We start from the raw sequence: 17,260 nt of genomic DNA on the forward strand, positions 1-17,260 counted from the left end.
ATTCACTGAAAAATAAGGTTAAGGGGAGATATCGTACTCACTCTAAATTGATTGCTGCATAATATGAATAAGTATAAAAAGAATAGATGTTTTTAATATGTAAAACAAAAGAAAAGGAATGTGAGTAGATTGTACAACACAGTAATCTGACTGAAACTTAGTAACATCATGGCAAATCTCAATTGTGAACAGCACAAGGCACCCCAAAGTTATTTTGTAAATTAGTATTCAAAGAAACATTACTTTGCAAAAGTTACATCAAGCATTTCACATCTCACAAGGAACTATATTTTTAAGTGAATTTCATGAAGGTGGAATCAAACATGCCATAACAAAAATAATTTAAGCACTTGCCTGTTTCTTCAACTGTTTGATGGAATGCTGAAGGGTTATTATTTGATTGAATAAAGGGCTTTCAATTGTATCACGGAAAATGTTTAGCTTCTCATGTTGAGATGACTCTCCTCTCTCACGTAATCGTGTCTGCAAGCGACCTAGAGCTTGCAATACCTGCTGTTTATCGACTGTGTAATGAAAATTTAATTGGAAAAAAAATTAGCATTAGCTAATTGCATCCCTGTAAGCACTTGTAACACCATGCATTATCATCTATCAATTGTGTTGTAGAATAAAATATTGGAGTGAAGGACACTTTCATAGAGCAGGCATATGGAAATGTATAAGTAGAAGGTTTGATGTCTCAATGGTGAAACTGGGAAATGGCTGATACGAGTGGCACGAATTGTAGACTTGTTCAATCAGAGATTCTGCAGCAGAGCAGAGTTGAAGCATTTTTGGATGGAGAGCATCAAGTTGTGGATGAAAATGTAATGGCAAAAGAAATTAAACTAAACTATAATTAATTACAGACAGGTCATCCAAAGTCAAAGAAAACTGTATAAATTATAAAAAACCACAAAGGAAAATTACAACAAAATATTCAGTCCTGTATCTAATATGGGTTTCCTTGAAATCTGCTTCCCACCACATTTCTCCTTCTACATTCTGTTGATGAAACTATACTAATCTCCATCCAAATGGCTGTAAAAAGTAATATAAAACAGCACCACCAGAACACATATGTCAGGCTGCTGTTCACTGACTAGTTCGGAATTCAACACAATCATCATGTATAAACGCAATAATAACCTTCAAGAACTGGGCCTCTGCACCTCTCTCTGCAACTGGATCCTCTACTTGCACATTGGCAGATCTCAGACAGTGAAAATTGGAAGCGCAACATCTCCTCATTGACCATCAACACAAGTGTGCCTCTGCTTCCTACACACACGACTGTGTGGCTATGCCCAGCTCCAGTGACACTAGTGTGGTTAGACAATTTGCCACTGGTGATGAGCCAGAGTACAGGAGCAAATAAGTCACCTGGTTGAATGGTCCTGCAACAACAACCTCTCACTTAGTGTTAACAAAACTAAAGAGCTGACTTTTGACTTCACAAAGGGGAAGGACGGCAGAAAGTTACCAGTCTACATTGCTAAACTGGCAACAGAGAGGACTGACTTTCAAATTCCTGGGCACTAACATATGGATGACCTGCCCTGGGCATAGATGCAATCATAAGGAAGGCATGCTGGTGTCTTTATTTTCTTAGAAGGTTAAGGATGTTCAGGTTGAAACTGAACACACCAACAAATTCCTACAGATACACTGCTGAAAGTATCCTGCCTGGTTGCTTCATGCTCTGGAATGATAATTCGAATGCACAGAATCACACGAAGGAGAAAGAGTAAACTCAACCACTGTCACGTTACTGGCACGTCTCTCCCCACCACTGGTAGTAGCTACATGAGATGCTGACTCAAGAAGACAATTATCATCAAAGATCCAGATCATTCTATCTTCCTGTAGCTCTATTGGGCAGAAGGTGCAAGAACACTACTTCCTATCAATCATTCTAAAGATCAGCTTTATTTCTCACATGTACATTAAAACATACAGTAAAATGTGTCATTTTGTGTTAAATCAAATCAGCTGGGCAGTCCGTTAGTGTAACCATGCTTCTGGCACCAACATAGCATGTCCACAACTAACATTAACTGCACATCTTAGGAGTGTGGGAGGAAACCCGCGGGTCACAGGGAGAACATACAAACTACTTACAGGGAAAAACGGGAATTGAACCCTGATGAGTGAAAGCTGGTGCTCTAAAGTGATGTGTTAACTATGATGCTACTGTCCCACCCAATCTATCCGTGAACTAACCTGCACAACCCTAATTGCCTTCGCAGTACAACAGCACTATGACCACTTTGCAATACTATGACCATTTTTCATTCTAATTATGTTTTCTTGTATAACTTGTGTATTTTTTCTTGAATGTTGCGGACCTGATGCTATGTGATTGTGATGATCTTTCTCATTTAACCTATACATACAGTACATGTATTTGTGCATTTGACAATAAACTTGATACTACTCACAAGGAGTCAGTCATGAGCTACCTGCTGAAGTTAGGAAGACATTTTGTGTCCAGCATATTTTTACTCAATTCTGTTCTGCATCCTTTCTCATGCTTGGGGGTATCATGTTTTATAAATCAATTTAAATTTTTAAAAAATATTTTTATTTGAAAGGAATAGGGTTAAGAGGCAGAGCAGGCTCAATGGCCTTATGGACAGGTGAGGCAAAACTAGCAATGGGGCTGAACCAACTGACAAGGCAGTGTCATGAGAGTGAATGACAATAGATTTTCTATGTTAGTATGTTCAATCATGACAAGAGAAGAAAAAAGGTATAACAATCAAGAATTCTCAAAAACTATAATGGACAGTCAATATTTCATTGGGAAAGAAAACAAAAAAAAACCTTAATGGATTGAGGAAGTACCTGCTAAAGGATTTTCTGGCATGATTATATCTTCAGTTGTACGGTATTTTTTAAAGAATCTGTAATGAAAGAAATGTTAGAAATGTGAAATATATCCATACGGCAACCAATTCAAATCAATTTTATTTCTATATTAATATTGCTTTACACTGTTTCGACTGTGTGACAGTACTTCAGAGTTTGACTAAGTCAATTTTAAAATTGATTAAATCTATACTTAAGCACTTAAAGGAAAAGACTGTAAACATTAGGAAAGTTTACACTTATTGTAAAGATGAACTTTTTGTCAGCCACACACTGAGCCCTGTCAATACATTCAAAAATAGGATTTATACACAAGAAATAGGAGGCCACCTGGCCCATTGAACCTGCTCTGCCATTCAATAATATCATGGCTGATCTGACCACAGACTCATCTCCACCTACCTGCCTTTTCCCCATTCCCCTACTATGCAAAAATCTATCCAAACTTGTCTTAAATATTCTGTATTTACTGGGATAGCCTCCACTGCTTCATTGGGCAGAGAATCCAGAGATTCATCACTCTTTGTGAAAGAGTGCTCTCCAGTTTCAACATTAAAGGTTCAAAGGTCCATTTTATCATCAAAGTATACAACTCTGAAATTCTTTAATTCTCTGGGTAGCCATGAAACCAAGAAAGAAAAAGAAAAGATAACCCCCAAATTCCCCTATGTTTAATATGATAACAGGTTTAAATGGGCACCAGTTAGCTCTACCGCTGCAATATATAACCCTTAAAGCAGAACTCAAATAAGAACAGGAAACAAATGATCTGGTACTTTTCCTAGAACTGGAACACAAACACCAAAGATACTTCTTTTGCTATAGACTATTATGGGTGCTTCATAGTAAGTAAAACACTGTAAATATTAACTTGTTCTTTTTAAATGATGTTTTTCTATAATCAATTTTTATTTGGGTAAATATTTCTAACTGAATTAGCAACTAACTTTGCTTGATTTGGAATAACTTTTAACCTGTTGACAGTCTCTGCCATTTGTATTTATTTCAATCATTAATTGATTTTGTTACTGTATTTGTTTATAAGTAACTTCAGCCATTACTATTACACCTTTACTGCAAAAGTAAATAGAAAATAAAATATCTTTTTAAAAGGGCTCTCTACAAAATTGTGGTTTACAGACCTTATTTACTGTAATAAAGCTGGAAATCTAAATCTTATGTTGTCAAACTCTACGTAAAAATGAAAAGAATTGTTTTGCAAAAATATAAAAAGCACAATATTTCACAAGATGAAAACCTGAAATTAAAAACAGGTTTTATTTTGTTAGACTGGAAATAATCTCAATTTCAATCATTGCTGACCTTGCTGAATAAATCCAACATTGTGTTCTTTTTCTAATTTATTGTAAATACTTTTGTATAATTTACATCCGACTGTTTAACTTGAAAGAATATTTGTACAACTGAAAAAGACTGAGAATACAGTGCCAGCAACATTCAAAAACAAAACAGACTCACTGAACTTCTCGATGAATTTTTACATGCCAAATTACCTTTATTTTAAGTGATTCTGTGTCTATACAGAAAATTGAAGACGTAAGCAAATTATAGATTGTAATTCAGTATTCTTAAAATCAAACAAGGGAAATGAAGCACCAATCGATCCGTCAGCATATAGACAGCATTTAGTGACAGTGCCACTTCCCGTCGAAAGAGCAAACTTTACTCCCCACGATGATCACACCCGTTCGCTGACCGAGACCTGCCCGCACTGTGGCCGCCCCGCGGCTTTCAATTACTGTGCTAACGTTGCTCGCTCAGCACAGGGGAATGCGGTCGGCCACCTGCAACTTTACCTCTCCGTCCCCCCTCAGTTTAGCGGCCTCTGCGGCAATCCGACCTCACCTGCCAGCCCGGGCGGAAGTGAATCACAGCTCACCTGAGACAGGAAATCGACCGGGGCGGTGAGTCACCTCCCACGGGACCGGGCAGTGCCACCTGTCCGGGACGGGCCTGGGGAAGGGTATCTCCGGGACATTTTGGAAGGCGGGGGACAGGTGAACTCGAGTCGTGTGTTGGGCCTCAGTTCCTCCTGGGACAAGCTGGGGGCACAGGCTGGGCCTCCTCCGCGCTGGAGGATCAGCCAGGCCGAAGTTTCTTTGGCAACCACCTGCAAATGGAAACACTTTTCCCACCCATACAGTCCAGCGAGCTATAAATATTTGTTAACAGCCAGGAGCTTTAACTCTAAATTCAAGATGATTCTTCAAACGAATGCGATAACGTGGTGATATGCAAGTTCAAAATTCTGGGTCGTTTATATTAAAAAGGACAGAAAGACCTAACCCTCCAGGAGGTGGGGGTTGTGGGATTGAGTGGAGACTGGACTATACTACTCAAAAGTATTGAAACTGGAAGCTTTTAAACTTTAAAACACACAGGAAATTAGATTACTCTGAAAAGAAAGCATGAAAAAATGAATTAAAATCAAAGAAAACACTTGGGAAAAGTAGAAAAGTGTTAAGAGCATAAACATAGTTCAGAGTAAAAAAAGGAAGGTGCAAGTTATGGCTGTGTATCTATGTTCCCAAAAGAAAAGTATCGTATAGAAAACCCCAGAAAATGGAATGATCTTTAGTTTTGGTGGTCAAAAATATTCAATCTGTATGAGATCATATTTAATGGATTCAAGTTTGCTAATGATACAAAGCCAGGTGGCAGTACAGTACAAGAATTGCTGAAAGTTAGCATACAAGTGCAGGAAACGATTAGAAAGACTACAATGTGATTTGACTACAAGAATAGGGGCAGCTTGCTGCAATATATATATCAAATCCCCGTGAAGCTAACTAGAAGATAGTTCAAAGGTTCATTTATTATCAAACTATACAACTCTGAAATTCTACTTCTCCAGATAGCCGTGAAACCAAGAAAGAAAAGAATTGCCGCATGGTTATCAGCCCCCCAAATCCCCCCCCCCCTCCCTGCACAAAAGAAGTAACAAATACAGGACAGGCAAATTGACCCTTTCCCCTGCACACAAAATTCATATATAGTCTCTCTTTTTAGAAAGATGTACTTGAGTGCAGTAAAGGTTCCATATCAAATACTGGACTAAATGATTGAGTTTTCAGGGGTAATATTTGCTAGACTTTTGAAGAATGCGAGAATCTCACCAAAATATGCAGAATTTTCAGGGATCGACAAGCAGTTGGTGCTTCTCTTGACTATAACCAGGGTTAGCCATTAAAATAGATGATAGAGAATCTCAGAGCTGTTAATCAAGTCAAGACTAGTCACTTTTTATTGTCATTTTGACCATAACTGCTGGTACAGTATACAGTAAAAACGAGACAATGTTTTTCAGGACCATGAGGAAATCTGCAGATGCTGGAAATTCAAACAACACACACAAAATGCTGGGGGAACACAGCAGGCCAGGCAGCATCCATCGGGAGAAGCACTGTCGACATTTCGGGCCGAGACCCTTCGTCAGGACTAACGGAAAGGAAAGATAGTAAGAGATTGGAAAGTAGGAGGGGAAGGGGAAAATGCGAAATGATAGGAGAAGACCAGAGGGGGTGGGGTGAAGCTGAGAGCCAGAAAGGTGATTGGCAAAAGGGATGCAGAGCTAGAAAAGAGAAAGGATCATGGGACGGGAGGCCTCGGGAGAAAGAAAGGGGGAGGGGAGCACCAGAGGGAGATGGAGAACAGGCAGAGTGATGGGCAGAGACAGAGAAAAAAACAAAGAACTAAATATGTCAGGGATGGGGTAGGAAGTGGAGGAGGGGCATTAACGGAAGGTAGAGAAGTCAGTGTTCATGCCATCAGGTTGGAGGCTACCCAGCCGGTATATAAGGTGTTGTTCCTCCAACCTCAGTGTGCCTTCATCTTGACAGTAGAGGAGGCCATGGATAGACATATCAGAATGGGAATAGGACATGGAATTAAAATGTGTGGCCACTGGGAGATCCTGCTTTCTCTGGTGATCAGAGCGTAGGTGTTCAGCGAAACGGTCTCCCAGTCTGCGTCGGGTCTCACCAATATATAAAAGGCCACACCGGGAGCACCGAACGCAGTATACCACACCAGCCTACTCACAGGTGAAGTGTCGCCTCACTTGGAAGGACTGTCTGGGGTCCTGAATGGTGGTGAGGGAGGAAGTGTAAGGGAAGGTGTAGCACTTGTCCCGCTTGCAAGGATAAGTGCCAGAAGGGAGATCGGTGGGAAGGGATGGGGAGGATGAATGGGCAAGGGAGTCAAGTAGGGAGCGATCTCTGCAGAAAGCAGAAGGGGGGGGGGGGAGGGAAAGATGTGCTTGGTAGTGGGATCCCACTGGAGGTGGCTGAAGTTACGGAGAATTATACATTGGATCCGGAGGCTGGTGGGATGGTAGGTGAGGACAAGGGGGACCCTATCCCAAGTGGGGTGATGGGCGGATGGGGTGAGGGCAGATGTGCGGGAAATGGGAGAGATGTGTTTGAGAGCAGAGTTGATGGTGGAAGAAGGGAAGCCCCTTTGTTTAAAAAAGGAAGGCATCACCTTCGTCCTGGAGTGAAAAGCTGCATCCTGAGAGCAGATGTGGTGGAGACGGAGGAATTGTGAGAAGGGGATAGCATTTTTGCAAGAGACAGGGTGGGAAGAGGAATAGTCCAGGTAGCTGTGACAGTCTGTAGGCTTATAGTAGATATCAGTAGATAGACCGTCTCCAGAGATGGAGACAGAAAGATCAAGAAAGGGGAGGGAGGTGTCAGAAATGGACCAGGTAAATTTGAAGGCAGGGTAAAAGGTGGAGGCAAAGTTAATGAAGTCAACAAGCTGAGCATGCGTGCAGGAGGCAGCGCCAATGCAGTCGTCGATGTAGCAAAGGAAAAGGGGGACAGATACCCATATAGGCTTGGAACATGGACTGTTTCACAAAGCCAACAAAAAGGCAGGCATAACTCGGAACCACGCAGGTGCCCATGGCTACAACTTTGGTTTGGAGGAAGTGGGAGGAGCCAAAGGAAAAATTATTGACAGTAAGAACTAATTCGGCTAGACGGAGGAGAGCGGTGGTAGAGGGGAATTGGTTAGGTCTGGAATCTAAAAAGCGGAGAGCTTTGAGACCTTCCTGGTGGAGGATGGAGGTATATAGGGACTGGACATCCATGGTGAAAATAAGGCTGTGGGGACCAGGGAACTTATCATGCTTTGAATTTTTTCAAAGATTTTAAGTGCCACGAACATAGGTGGGAAGGGATTGAACAAGGGAGGATAAAACAGTGTCAAGGTGTGCAGAAATGAGTTCGGAGGGGCAGGAGCAAACTGAAACAATGGATCTACCTGAACAGGCAGGTTTGTGGATCTTGGGTAGGAGGTAGAAATGGGAAGTGTGGGGTGTGGGAACTATGAGGTTGGTGGCAGTGGATGGGAGATCCCCAGAGCTGATAAGGTTGGTGATGGCATAGGAGACAATGGCCTGGTGCTCCTTAGTGGAGTCATGATCAAGGGGTAAATAAGAGGAGGTATCAGAGAGTTGTCGCTGTGCCTCGGCCAGGTAAAGGTCAGTACACCAGACTACAGCAGCTCCCCCCTTATCAGCAGGTTTTATAGTGAGGTTGGGATTGGTGCGGAGGGAGCGGAGAGCAGAGCGTTCAGAAGGAGAGAGGTTGGAATTGCAGCATGGTGTGGTGAAGTCGAGACGGTTGATGTCCCATTAGCAATTAGCAATAAAGAGACCCAGAGCAGGCAGAAGACCAGAGCAGGGTGTCCATGAAGAGGAGGGGGGCTGAAGACGGGAGAAGGGATCAGCAGTGGGGGTAGGAGAGTCCTTGCCAAAGAAGTAAGCTCGGAGACGGAGCCGGCGAAAGAAGAGTTCGGCATCATGGCGTACACAGAACTTGCTGAGGTGTGGGTGAAGGAGGAAAAGGTGAGGCCCTTATGGGTATCCATCCCCATCTTTTCCTTCGCTACCTGTTATGAACTTTCATACGTTTCATACGTTAAAAAGCTTTTTTAGGTATGTGAAGAGAAAGAAGATAGTTAAGAACAATGTTGGGCCCTTGAAGAATGAATTGGGTGAAATTGTTATGGGAAACAGAGAAATGGCAGAAGAATTTAATAAGTACTTTAGATCTGTCTTCACTAGGGAAGACACAAGCAATCTCCCAGATGTATGGATGGACCAAGGACATAGGGTAACAGAGGAAATGAAACAGATTGACATTAGGAAGGAAATGGTGATGAGTAGACTGATGAGACTGAAGGCTAACAAATCCCTAGGTCCAGATGGTCTGCATCCTAGGGTACTAAAGGAGGTGGCTCTGGAAATTGTGGATGCATTGGTAATCATTTTCCAATGTTCCTTAGATTCAGGATCAGTTCCTGAGGATTGGAGAATGGCTAATGTTATCCCACTTTTTAAGAAAGGAGGGATGGAGAAAACAGAGAACTATCATCCTGTCAGCCTAACATCAGTAGTGGGGAAGATGCTAGAGTCCATTATTAAAGATGAAATAGTGGCATATCTAGATAGCAGTGATAGGATTGGGCCGAGCCAGCATGGATTTACCAAGGGCAAATCATGCTTGACTAATCTATTGGAGTTTTTCGAGGATGTAACCAGGAAGTTAGACAAGGGAGATCCAGTGGATGTAGTGTACCTCGATTTTCAGAAGGCACTTGATAAAGTCCCACATAGGAGATTGGTGGGTAAAATCAGAGCTCATGGCATTGGGGGAAAGATATTGACATGGATAGAAAACTGGTTGGCAGATAGAAAGCAAAGGGTAACGGTGAATGGGTGTTTCTCGGAATGGCAGGTGGTGACTAGTGGGGTGCCACAGGGCTCGGTATTGGGACCACAGCTGTTTACGATTTACATCAACGATTTAGATGAAGGCATTGAGAATAACATCAACAAGTTTGCTGATGATACTAAGCTGGGTGGCAGTGTGACATATGATGAGGATGTTAGGAGAATTCAGGGTGACTTGGATAGGCTGGGTGAGAGGGCAGATACTTGGCAGATGATGTTTAATGTGAATAAGTGTGAGGTTATCTACTTCGGGAGTAAGAACAGGAAGGCAGATTATTATCTGAACGGTGTAGAGTTAGGTAAGGAAGAAATGCAAAGAGATCTAGGAGTCCTTGTTCATTAGTTACTGAAGGTGAATGAGCAAGTGCAGCAGGCAGTGAAGAAGGCTAATGGAATGTTGGCCTTTATTACAAAGGGAATTGAGTACAAGAGCAAGGAAATCCTTTTGCATTTGTACAGGGCCCTGGTGAGACCACACCTGGAGTATTGTGTACAGTTTTGGTCTCCAGGGTTAAGGAAGGACATCCTGGCTGTAGAGGAAGTGCAGCGCAGATTCACAAGGTTAATTCCTGGGATGTCCGAACTGTCTTACGCAGAGAGGTTAGAGAGACTGGGCTTGTACACGCTGGAATTAAGGAGATTGAGAGGGGATCTGATTGCAACATATAAGATTATTAAAGGATTGGACAAGATAGAGGCAGGAAATATGTTCCAGATGCTGGGAGAGTCCAGTACCAGAGGGCATGGTTTGAGAATAAGGGGTAGGTCATTTAGGCCAGAGTTAAGGAAAAACTTCTTCTCCCAGAGAGTTGTGGGGGTGTGGAATGCACTGCAGTGGAGGCCAATTCTCTGGATGTTTTCAAGAAGGAGCTAGATAGGTATCTTATGGATAGGGGAATCAAGGGATATGGGGACAAGGCAGGAACCGGGTATTGATAGTAGATGATCAGCCATGATCTCAGAATGGTGGTGCAGGCTCGAAGGGCTGAATGGTCTACTTCTGCACCTATTGTCTATTGTTTGTTTTGCACTGTATAAACCTCTTTTTTTTACTGTTTTTATTGTTTTGTCGCATTATACAAACTTTGTAGAAACTCATTAAAAATACAAAGAAGGACAGCTTTGTAAACAAATATAGTATAGACAAGCTGGCCCACAGCACAAAGCTAATTGCTCAAGACAATGGGCTTATATTAATGAGCTTGTTGCAAACCAGGAGCTAAGTTAATGGCTAAGTTATTTAGTTCAAGGAAGACCTGATTAATACTATTACTTAGCATGTTAAATAGTTGAAAGGTTTGTGTACTCAAAAAGTCAGCTTCATAACATTAATTGTAGGTATCTGGGAATCTGTATCCCCATAAGCTTTCAGACCACCTGTGTGAAAAGGTATCTGAAAAAAATAGCATATATATGTGAAGTTAACCAAGTGGCAGAAAATCAAAATAAATGCAAGAGAAGTCAGGCAACTTAGGAATGGTAAGAATGACAGAAAGATGGTGAAATAGAATCCATTCCTCTCCCTTCAAGTTCTATGATGGATGATTCAATCATCTGCAACCCACGAGTATGTCTTTTTAGCATGGAATTGTACCTGTGTTTTGCAAATCCTTTATGTTTTATCTTGTTTGTAATTTGGAAATCTCTTATTAAAAATACTCTGTGAGCTTTAAATGTGTTTTAAGAATTTTATTTAAATGTAAACATGTATCACTAAAAATAAACTGTGTTTATTGAGATTCGGTGAGGAATAGGCCCTTCTGGCCCTTTGAGCTGAAATGCCCAGCAACCCGTGATTTATCCCTATCCTTATCATGGGACAATTTACAATGACCGATTAACCTACTAAATGGTATGTCTGAACTGTGGGAGGAAACTGGAGCTCCCAGAGAAAACCCATGCATATACAGACACCTTACAGATGATGTCAAAATTGAACTCTAATGCTCTGAACTGTAATAGCATCGTGCTAACCACTACGCATCCGGTGTTAACGATTAAACAAACCATATTGTTTAAATGGTTAAAGCTCTGAGAATACTGTTTCTCAGTTTGGCACATGGTTATTGGTCAATATTGAGCTCTCAGCTATTTAGATGAAAAGAGGAATTGCCAGCTCTTTAATCTTCCTGATAGTACAAAGCTGATTGGGAATGGGAACCATGAGAAGTGAAGCTATCTGCAAAAAGACATATGATTTTCATATGATGTAGTATGACCCTGTGCCAAGTTCATTTGATTTCCCAGCTTTTACCTTATGTATTTTGAGAGGACCGGAAGTGACGGCATTGATGAATACTTATTTTTGTGAGATATTATAAACAGCCCCCTTTTTTTTCTTTCTCCTTCTCTTTTTTTTGTTTCTTTTTTCTTTTTTATTACTTATTAGTTATAGTTATTAGATTAGATTAGCTAGTTTTGGCATGTCACTAAAGACACTTGAAAATTTCTACAGATGTACCATGAAGACTATTGTAACTGGTTGTATCAGTATCTGCTATGGAGTAGCTGCTACACAGGACCAGAAAGATCTGCAGAAAGTTGTAAACCCAGTTTACTCCATTGTGGGCACTAGTCTCCCCAGCATCAAGGACGCCTTCAAAAAGGTGATGCTTCATAAAGGCAGTGTCCATCATTAAGGACCCCCATCACCCAGGACATCACCCTTTTCTTATTGCTACCATCAAGGCGGAAGTACAGGAGCCTGAAGACACACACCCAATGTTTCAGGAACAGCCTCTTTCCCTCCACCATCAGATTTCTGAATGTACAATGAACCCATAAATACAATGTTAATATTTTTCCCTCTGTTTTTGCACTATTTATTTAATTTTCTTTTTTTAAATATATACTTCTTATTGTAATTTACATTTTTTATTAAGTATTGTAATATATTGCTGCTGAAAAACAACAAATCTCATGTCACATGCCAGTGGTATTAAATCTGATTCTTATAGGTGCAGCACAATGTGAGATGGGTACACTGATAGGAAAGTAATAAACCAGAATTTTTTTTAAATGGTGAAAAGGCAATAAATACCCATGTAAAAAGGGATCTGAGTTTGCTAATTTTGAAATCCAGGAAGTAAATGCAGACTCATAATCAGGTTTATTATCACTGATTTATATGCCATGAAACTCCTGCCAGCTTATAATCCTTCCCCTCTCCCCACCTTCTGTCTGGTTTCTTCCCACTTTCTTTCGAGTTCTGGTGAAGGGTCTTCGCCAGAAACATCAACTGTTCATTTCCCTCCTTAGATGCTGCCTGAACTGTTGAGTTCCTCCAGCACTTTGTGGGTGTTATTTTTATTGTTATTTATTATTTTTGCAGCAACAGTTTAGTGCAGAGACTTAAAATTACTATAAATTACAAAATAAATAAAGTGCAAAAAAGAAATATTGAAGTGTTGTCCAAAAATCTGATGGAGGAGGAGAAGAAGCTGTTTCTAAATCATTGACTATGAGCCTTCAAGCTTTGTACCTTCTCCCCAATGTTAGGAACAAGAAGAGGGCATATCCCAGATAATGAAACATAGAAAACCTACAGCACAATACAGGCCCTTCGGCCCACAAAGCTGTGCCGAACATGTCCTTATCTTAGAACTACCTAGGCTTACCCATAGCCCTCTATTTTTCTAAGCTCCATGTACCTATCCAGGAGTCTCTTAAAAGATCCTTTTGTATCCGCCTCCACCACTGTCGCAGGCAGCCCATTCCACGCACTCACCACTCTCTGCGTAAAAAACTTACCCCTGACATCTCCTCTGCACCTACTTCCAAGCACCTTACAACTATGCCCTCTTGTGCTAGCCATTTCAGCCCTGGGAAAAAGCCTCTGACTAGCCACACGATCAATGCCTCTCATTATCTTGTACACCTCTATCAGGTCACCTCTCATCCTCCGTTGCTCCAAGGAGAAAAGGCTGAGTTCACTCAACCTATTCTCATAAGGCATGCTCCCCAATCCAGGCAACATCCTTGTAAATCTCCTCTGCACCCTTTCTATGGTTTCCACATGCTTCCTGTAGTGAGGTGACTAGAAATGAGCACAGTACTCCAAGTGGGGTCTGACCAGGGTCCTATATAGCTGCAAAATTACCTGTCAGCTCTTAAACTCAATCCCACAGCTAATGAAGGCCAATGCACCATATGCCTTCTGAACCACAGAGCCAACCTGCGTAGCAGCTTTGAGTGTCAAAGTTAAATGTATAATGATTGAGTGTTATGCCCCTAACACGTTTGAAGTTTAGTAGTGTATAGTTCATAACAGTTAAGAAACAGCACCAATAGTAGAATCGTATAAAGTTAGTTACCACCCCACCCTCCCACTAACCAACTCCAAGCCAACATTATGATATATAAAAAAGTTAATCAGAATTTTTATCACCACAGAGCTGTATTTATAAAAAGGTATATTGCCTACTACCTGAACTATAATATGTTTACACATCAAAAAAAAAACAGTGAATCTTAACTGAAAGAAGCTGGAAGTAAGGGATTTAAGTGGAAAAGAAAAAAAGAGAGGGATGCGCCCTTGATCTAAATAGGAATTATAAGAATATTCAAGAAAAGGTCCCCACACCTTTTGAAACTCTATGTCCGAATTAAGAAGTGAATAATGAATCTTTTCAAGGTCTAAGCAGGACATAAGGTCTCTGAGCCATTGAGCATGAGTGGGTGGGGCTGCATCTCTCCAGCTAAGAAGGACTGCATGTCTGGCCAAAACAGAGGCGAAAGACAATCTACAATGCTTAGTCAGAGTCAGATACATGTCAACTTCTCTCGAAGTACCAAAAAGAGCAATCAGAGGGTTAGGTTCCAAGCAGCAATTAAGTAAATGAGATAAAGTTTTAAAAAATCTCTCCAGAATTTCTCCAAGCTAGGACAAGCCCAATACATATGAATAAGGGAAGCCTCGCCCCCTTTAAACTTATCGCAACAGGGACTAATATCAGGATAGAACCACTATAATTTAGTGTTAGACACATGAGCCCTGTGTACAACCTTGAACTGTAAAAGACAGTGGCGAGCACATAGAGAGGTTGAAGTAACTGACTTGAGAATTGAATCCCAAACCTTGTCGGACAGAGGAAAATTTAAATCTTGCTCCCAGGCAGTTTTAATTTTGTCAAAGGGAGCTCACCTCAACATCGCTAACATATCTCCAATAGTAGATATTAAACCTTTATCCAATGAGTTCATATGAAAAACAAATCCACAACCTTTTTAATCAGGTACCTTAGGAAAGTTCGGTATTAATTGGAGATTAATATGTCTGATTTGGAGGTATCTAAAGAAATGAGTGTTAGGTAGGCCAAACTTTACAGACAGTTGTTCAAAAGTTGCAAAGCACTGGTCTCTGAAAAGATCTTCAAAGCACCTAATGCCCTTTCTGTGCCGGTCTAGAAGTGTTAAATCCTGCATAAAAGGCTGAAAAAGATGATTATGTAGAATAGGACTAGAGAGAGAAAAACCGTGAAGCCCATTATATTTTCTGAACTGAGCCCATATTCTCAGAGTGTGTCTGATAACTGGATTAACAATTGATTTAGGCAAACGGCAAGGAAGTGCGGATCCAAGAAGTGTGGAGATGGACAGATTCTTCTTAGAGCTCAACTCCATTGCCACCCATATTGGGCAGCCGGACTGATTATAAAAGTAAGACCAAAAGATAAGACAACATATGTTGGTTGTCCAGTAATATAAATGAAAATTGGGCAAGGCCATACCACCCACCCTTTTAGGTTTTTGAAGGTGAGCTTTATTTAGTCTGGGATGTTTGCCCTTCCATAGATAGGGCAAAATAATAGAATCTAACGAGTCAAAAAAGCTTTAGAAATAAAAATTGGTAAAGATTGAAATAAGTATAAAAATTTAGGAAGGATATACATTTTAACAACATTAATTCAGCCTATGAGAGACATGGACAAGTGTGACCACTGTGTTAAACTCTGTTTTGTATGATTTAAAAGATTTGTGGAATTTTCTCCAAAAAGACACTTATAATTCTTTGTTACTGTAATGCCAAGGTAAGTAAATTGATTATTTACTACTTTAAAAGAGAGGTGATGAAATTCTAATATTTGTGCTTCTCTGTTTATTGGAAAGAGTTCACTCTTATGTAAATTAAACTTGCATCCGGAAAGCTGGTTAAATTTGTTAAGGAATGAAAACATTGGGGATAAGGAGGTAGTCGGGTTTGATATAAAAAGTAAAAGATCATCAGCATAAAGAGGCATTTTGTACTCAACACCCCCCCCCCCCACCAAATCCCCATCAATTCAGCACAACGATGAAACACAATCACCAATGGCTCTATGGCCAGATCAAAAAGTAAGGGATTTAAAGGGCACCCTTGCTGGGTGCCACTTTTAAAGTTGAAAGGTTGGGATTGCTGAGAATTAGTCAAGACAGAAGCAGTGGGTGGGATGTGAATATAACAATTTAATCCACGTAATAAAATTTGTCCAAAATCAAATTTCTCTAAAACCTCAAAAAGATAATTCCACTCCACATGGTCAAATGCTTTCTCTGCATCTAGAGAAATGACACATTCAGGAATCCCAGCTGAAGGAGAGTATAAGATATTAAATAGATGCCATATATTAAAAAAGGGAGAGGATTTTTAATAAAACCAGTTTTGTCTTCAGAAATCATTACGGGTAGAATGTTTTACAATCTACAGGCCAAAACTTTAGCCAAACCTTTAACATCAACATTTAGCAAAAAAATCCGCCTGTATGAGAAACACTCTATTGGATCTTTGCCTTTTTTTGCTAAAAGAATCTTATATGCTTCATTAAATGATGCAGGCAATTTACCATGTTTAAACAAGTTGGTTAAAACTAACATTAGTTGAAGCAAAAATAAAGAGGAAAATGATTTATAGAATTCTGCAGAGAACCCATCAGGTCCAGGAGATTTACCAGACTGCAGTACAGAAAAAGCTGTGGATATTTCCTCTAGTGATAATGGTTCATTCAGGTTTGCTTTAAGATCTGGAGAAAGAGTAGGAATATTTAAACTATTTAAGAAATGCTCATCAGAAATATTATGATTTAGAGATTCAGAAGTATAGCGTCGAGAATAGTAATTCTGGAATGTGTCAATAATTTCAGAATGATTCAAGATAATGTTCCCATTTCCCATTTGAATTTTTGTAATATTTTGTTTAGCTTTAGAGCGTCTTAGTTGGTTGACTAAAAATTTACTGGATTTATCACCATGGATATAAAACCGGCTCTTACTTTCCAAAAGTTGGCGTTCAATTTGGTGAGTGGAAATAAGGTCAAACTTAGTTTGAAGTTCCACTCGTTTCTTATACAGCTCTGGATTTTTAGTCTGGCCATGTAGTTGGTCTGTTGTCTTAATCTGATTGACCAGATCTAATTGCTCTTTATGGGTCTTTCTATTCAAATTCAAGTATATGAAATTATTTGACCACTTAGATATACTTTCATAGCATCCCAGACAACCTGACTTGAGGTTCCAGATGACGTGTTAGTATTTTTAAAAAATTTATCTGGCCCTCCATAAATTTTACAAAATCATTATCCGACAACAATGTCAGATTAAAAAGCCAATGTTTATTCATTTGGAGGAAACCAGGAAGAATTATATACGGGGTGA

The 17,260-nt window shown here is 40.2% G+C and overlaps 1 protein-coding gene across 9 annotated transcripts in view; it reads right to left on the reverse strand.

The window, feature by feature from the left end:
• LOC132401931 (inaD-like protein) overlaps nucleotides 1-5,795 on the reverse strand; it is a 299,063-nt gene extending 293,268 nt beyond the window's left edge. For 3 of the 9 annotated variants that reach the window (XM_059984285.1, XM_059984286.1, XM_059984280.1), the window contains exons 1-3: nucleotides 4,386-4,521; nucleotides 2,848-2,906; nucleotides 355-524 (exon numbers count right to left, since the gene is read on the reverse strand). In XM_059984285.1, the coding sequence (XP_059840268.1) occupies nucleotides 355-524; nucleotides 2,848-2,869 (192 nt within the window). In that variant the 5' untranslated portion in view covers nucleotides 2,870-2,906; nucleotides 4,386-4,521. Of the gene's footprint in view, nucleotides 1-354; nucleotides 525-2,847; nucleotides 2,907-4,385; nucleotides 4,538-4,688 lie in introns of those variants that run through there. The other 6 variants (XM_059984281.1, XM_059984284.1, XM_059984283.1 and 3 more) reach the window with 6 other exon arrangements.
• Between the last annotated feature and the right edge of the window lie 11,465 nt (nucleotides 5,796-17,260).

The sequence above is a fragment of the Hypanus sabinus genome, chromosome 11 (genome assembly GCF_030144855.1).
Source record: "Hypanus sabinus isolate sHypSab1 chromosome 11, sHypSab1.hap1, whole genome shotgun sequence".
In the NCBI taxonomy this organism is placed as follows: domain Eukaryota; kingdom Metazoa; phylum Chordata; class Chondrichthyes; order Myliobatiformes; family Dasyatidae; genus Hypanus; species Hypanus sabinus.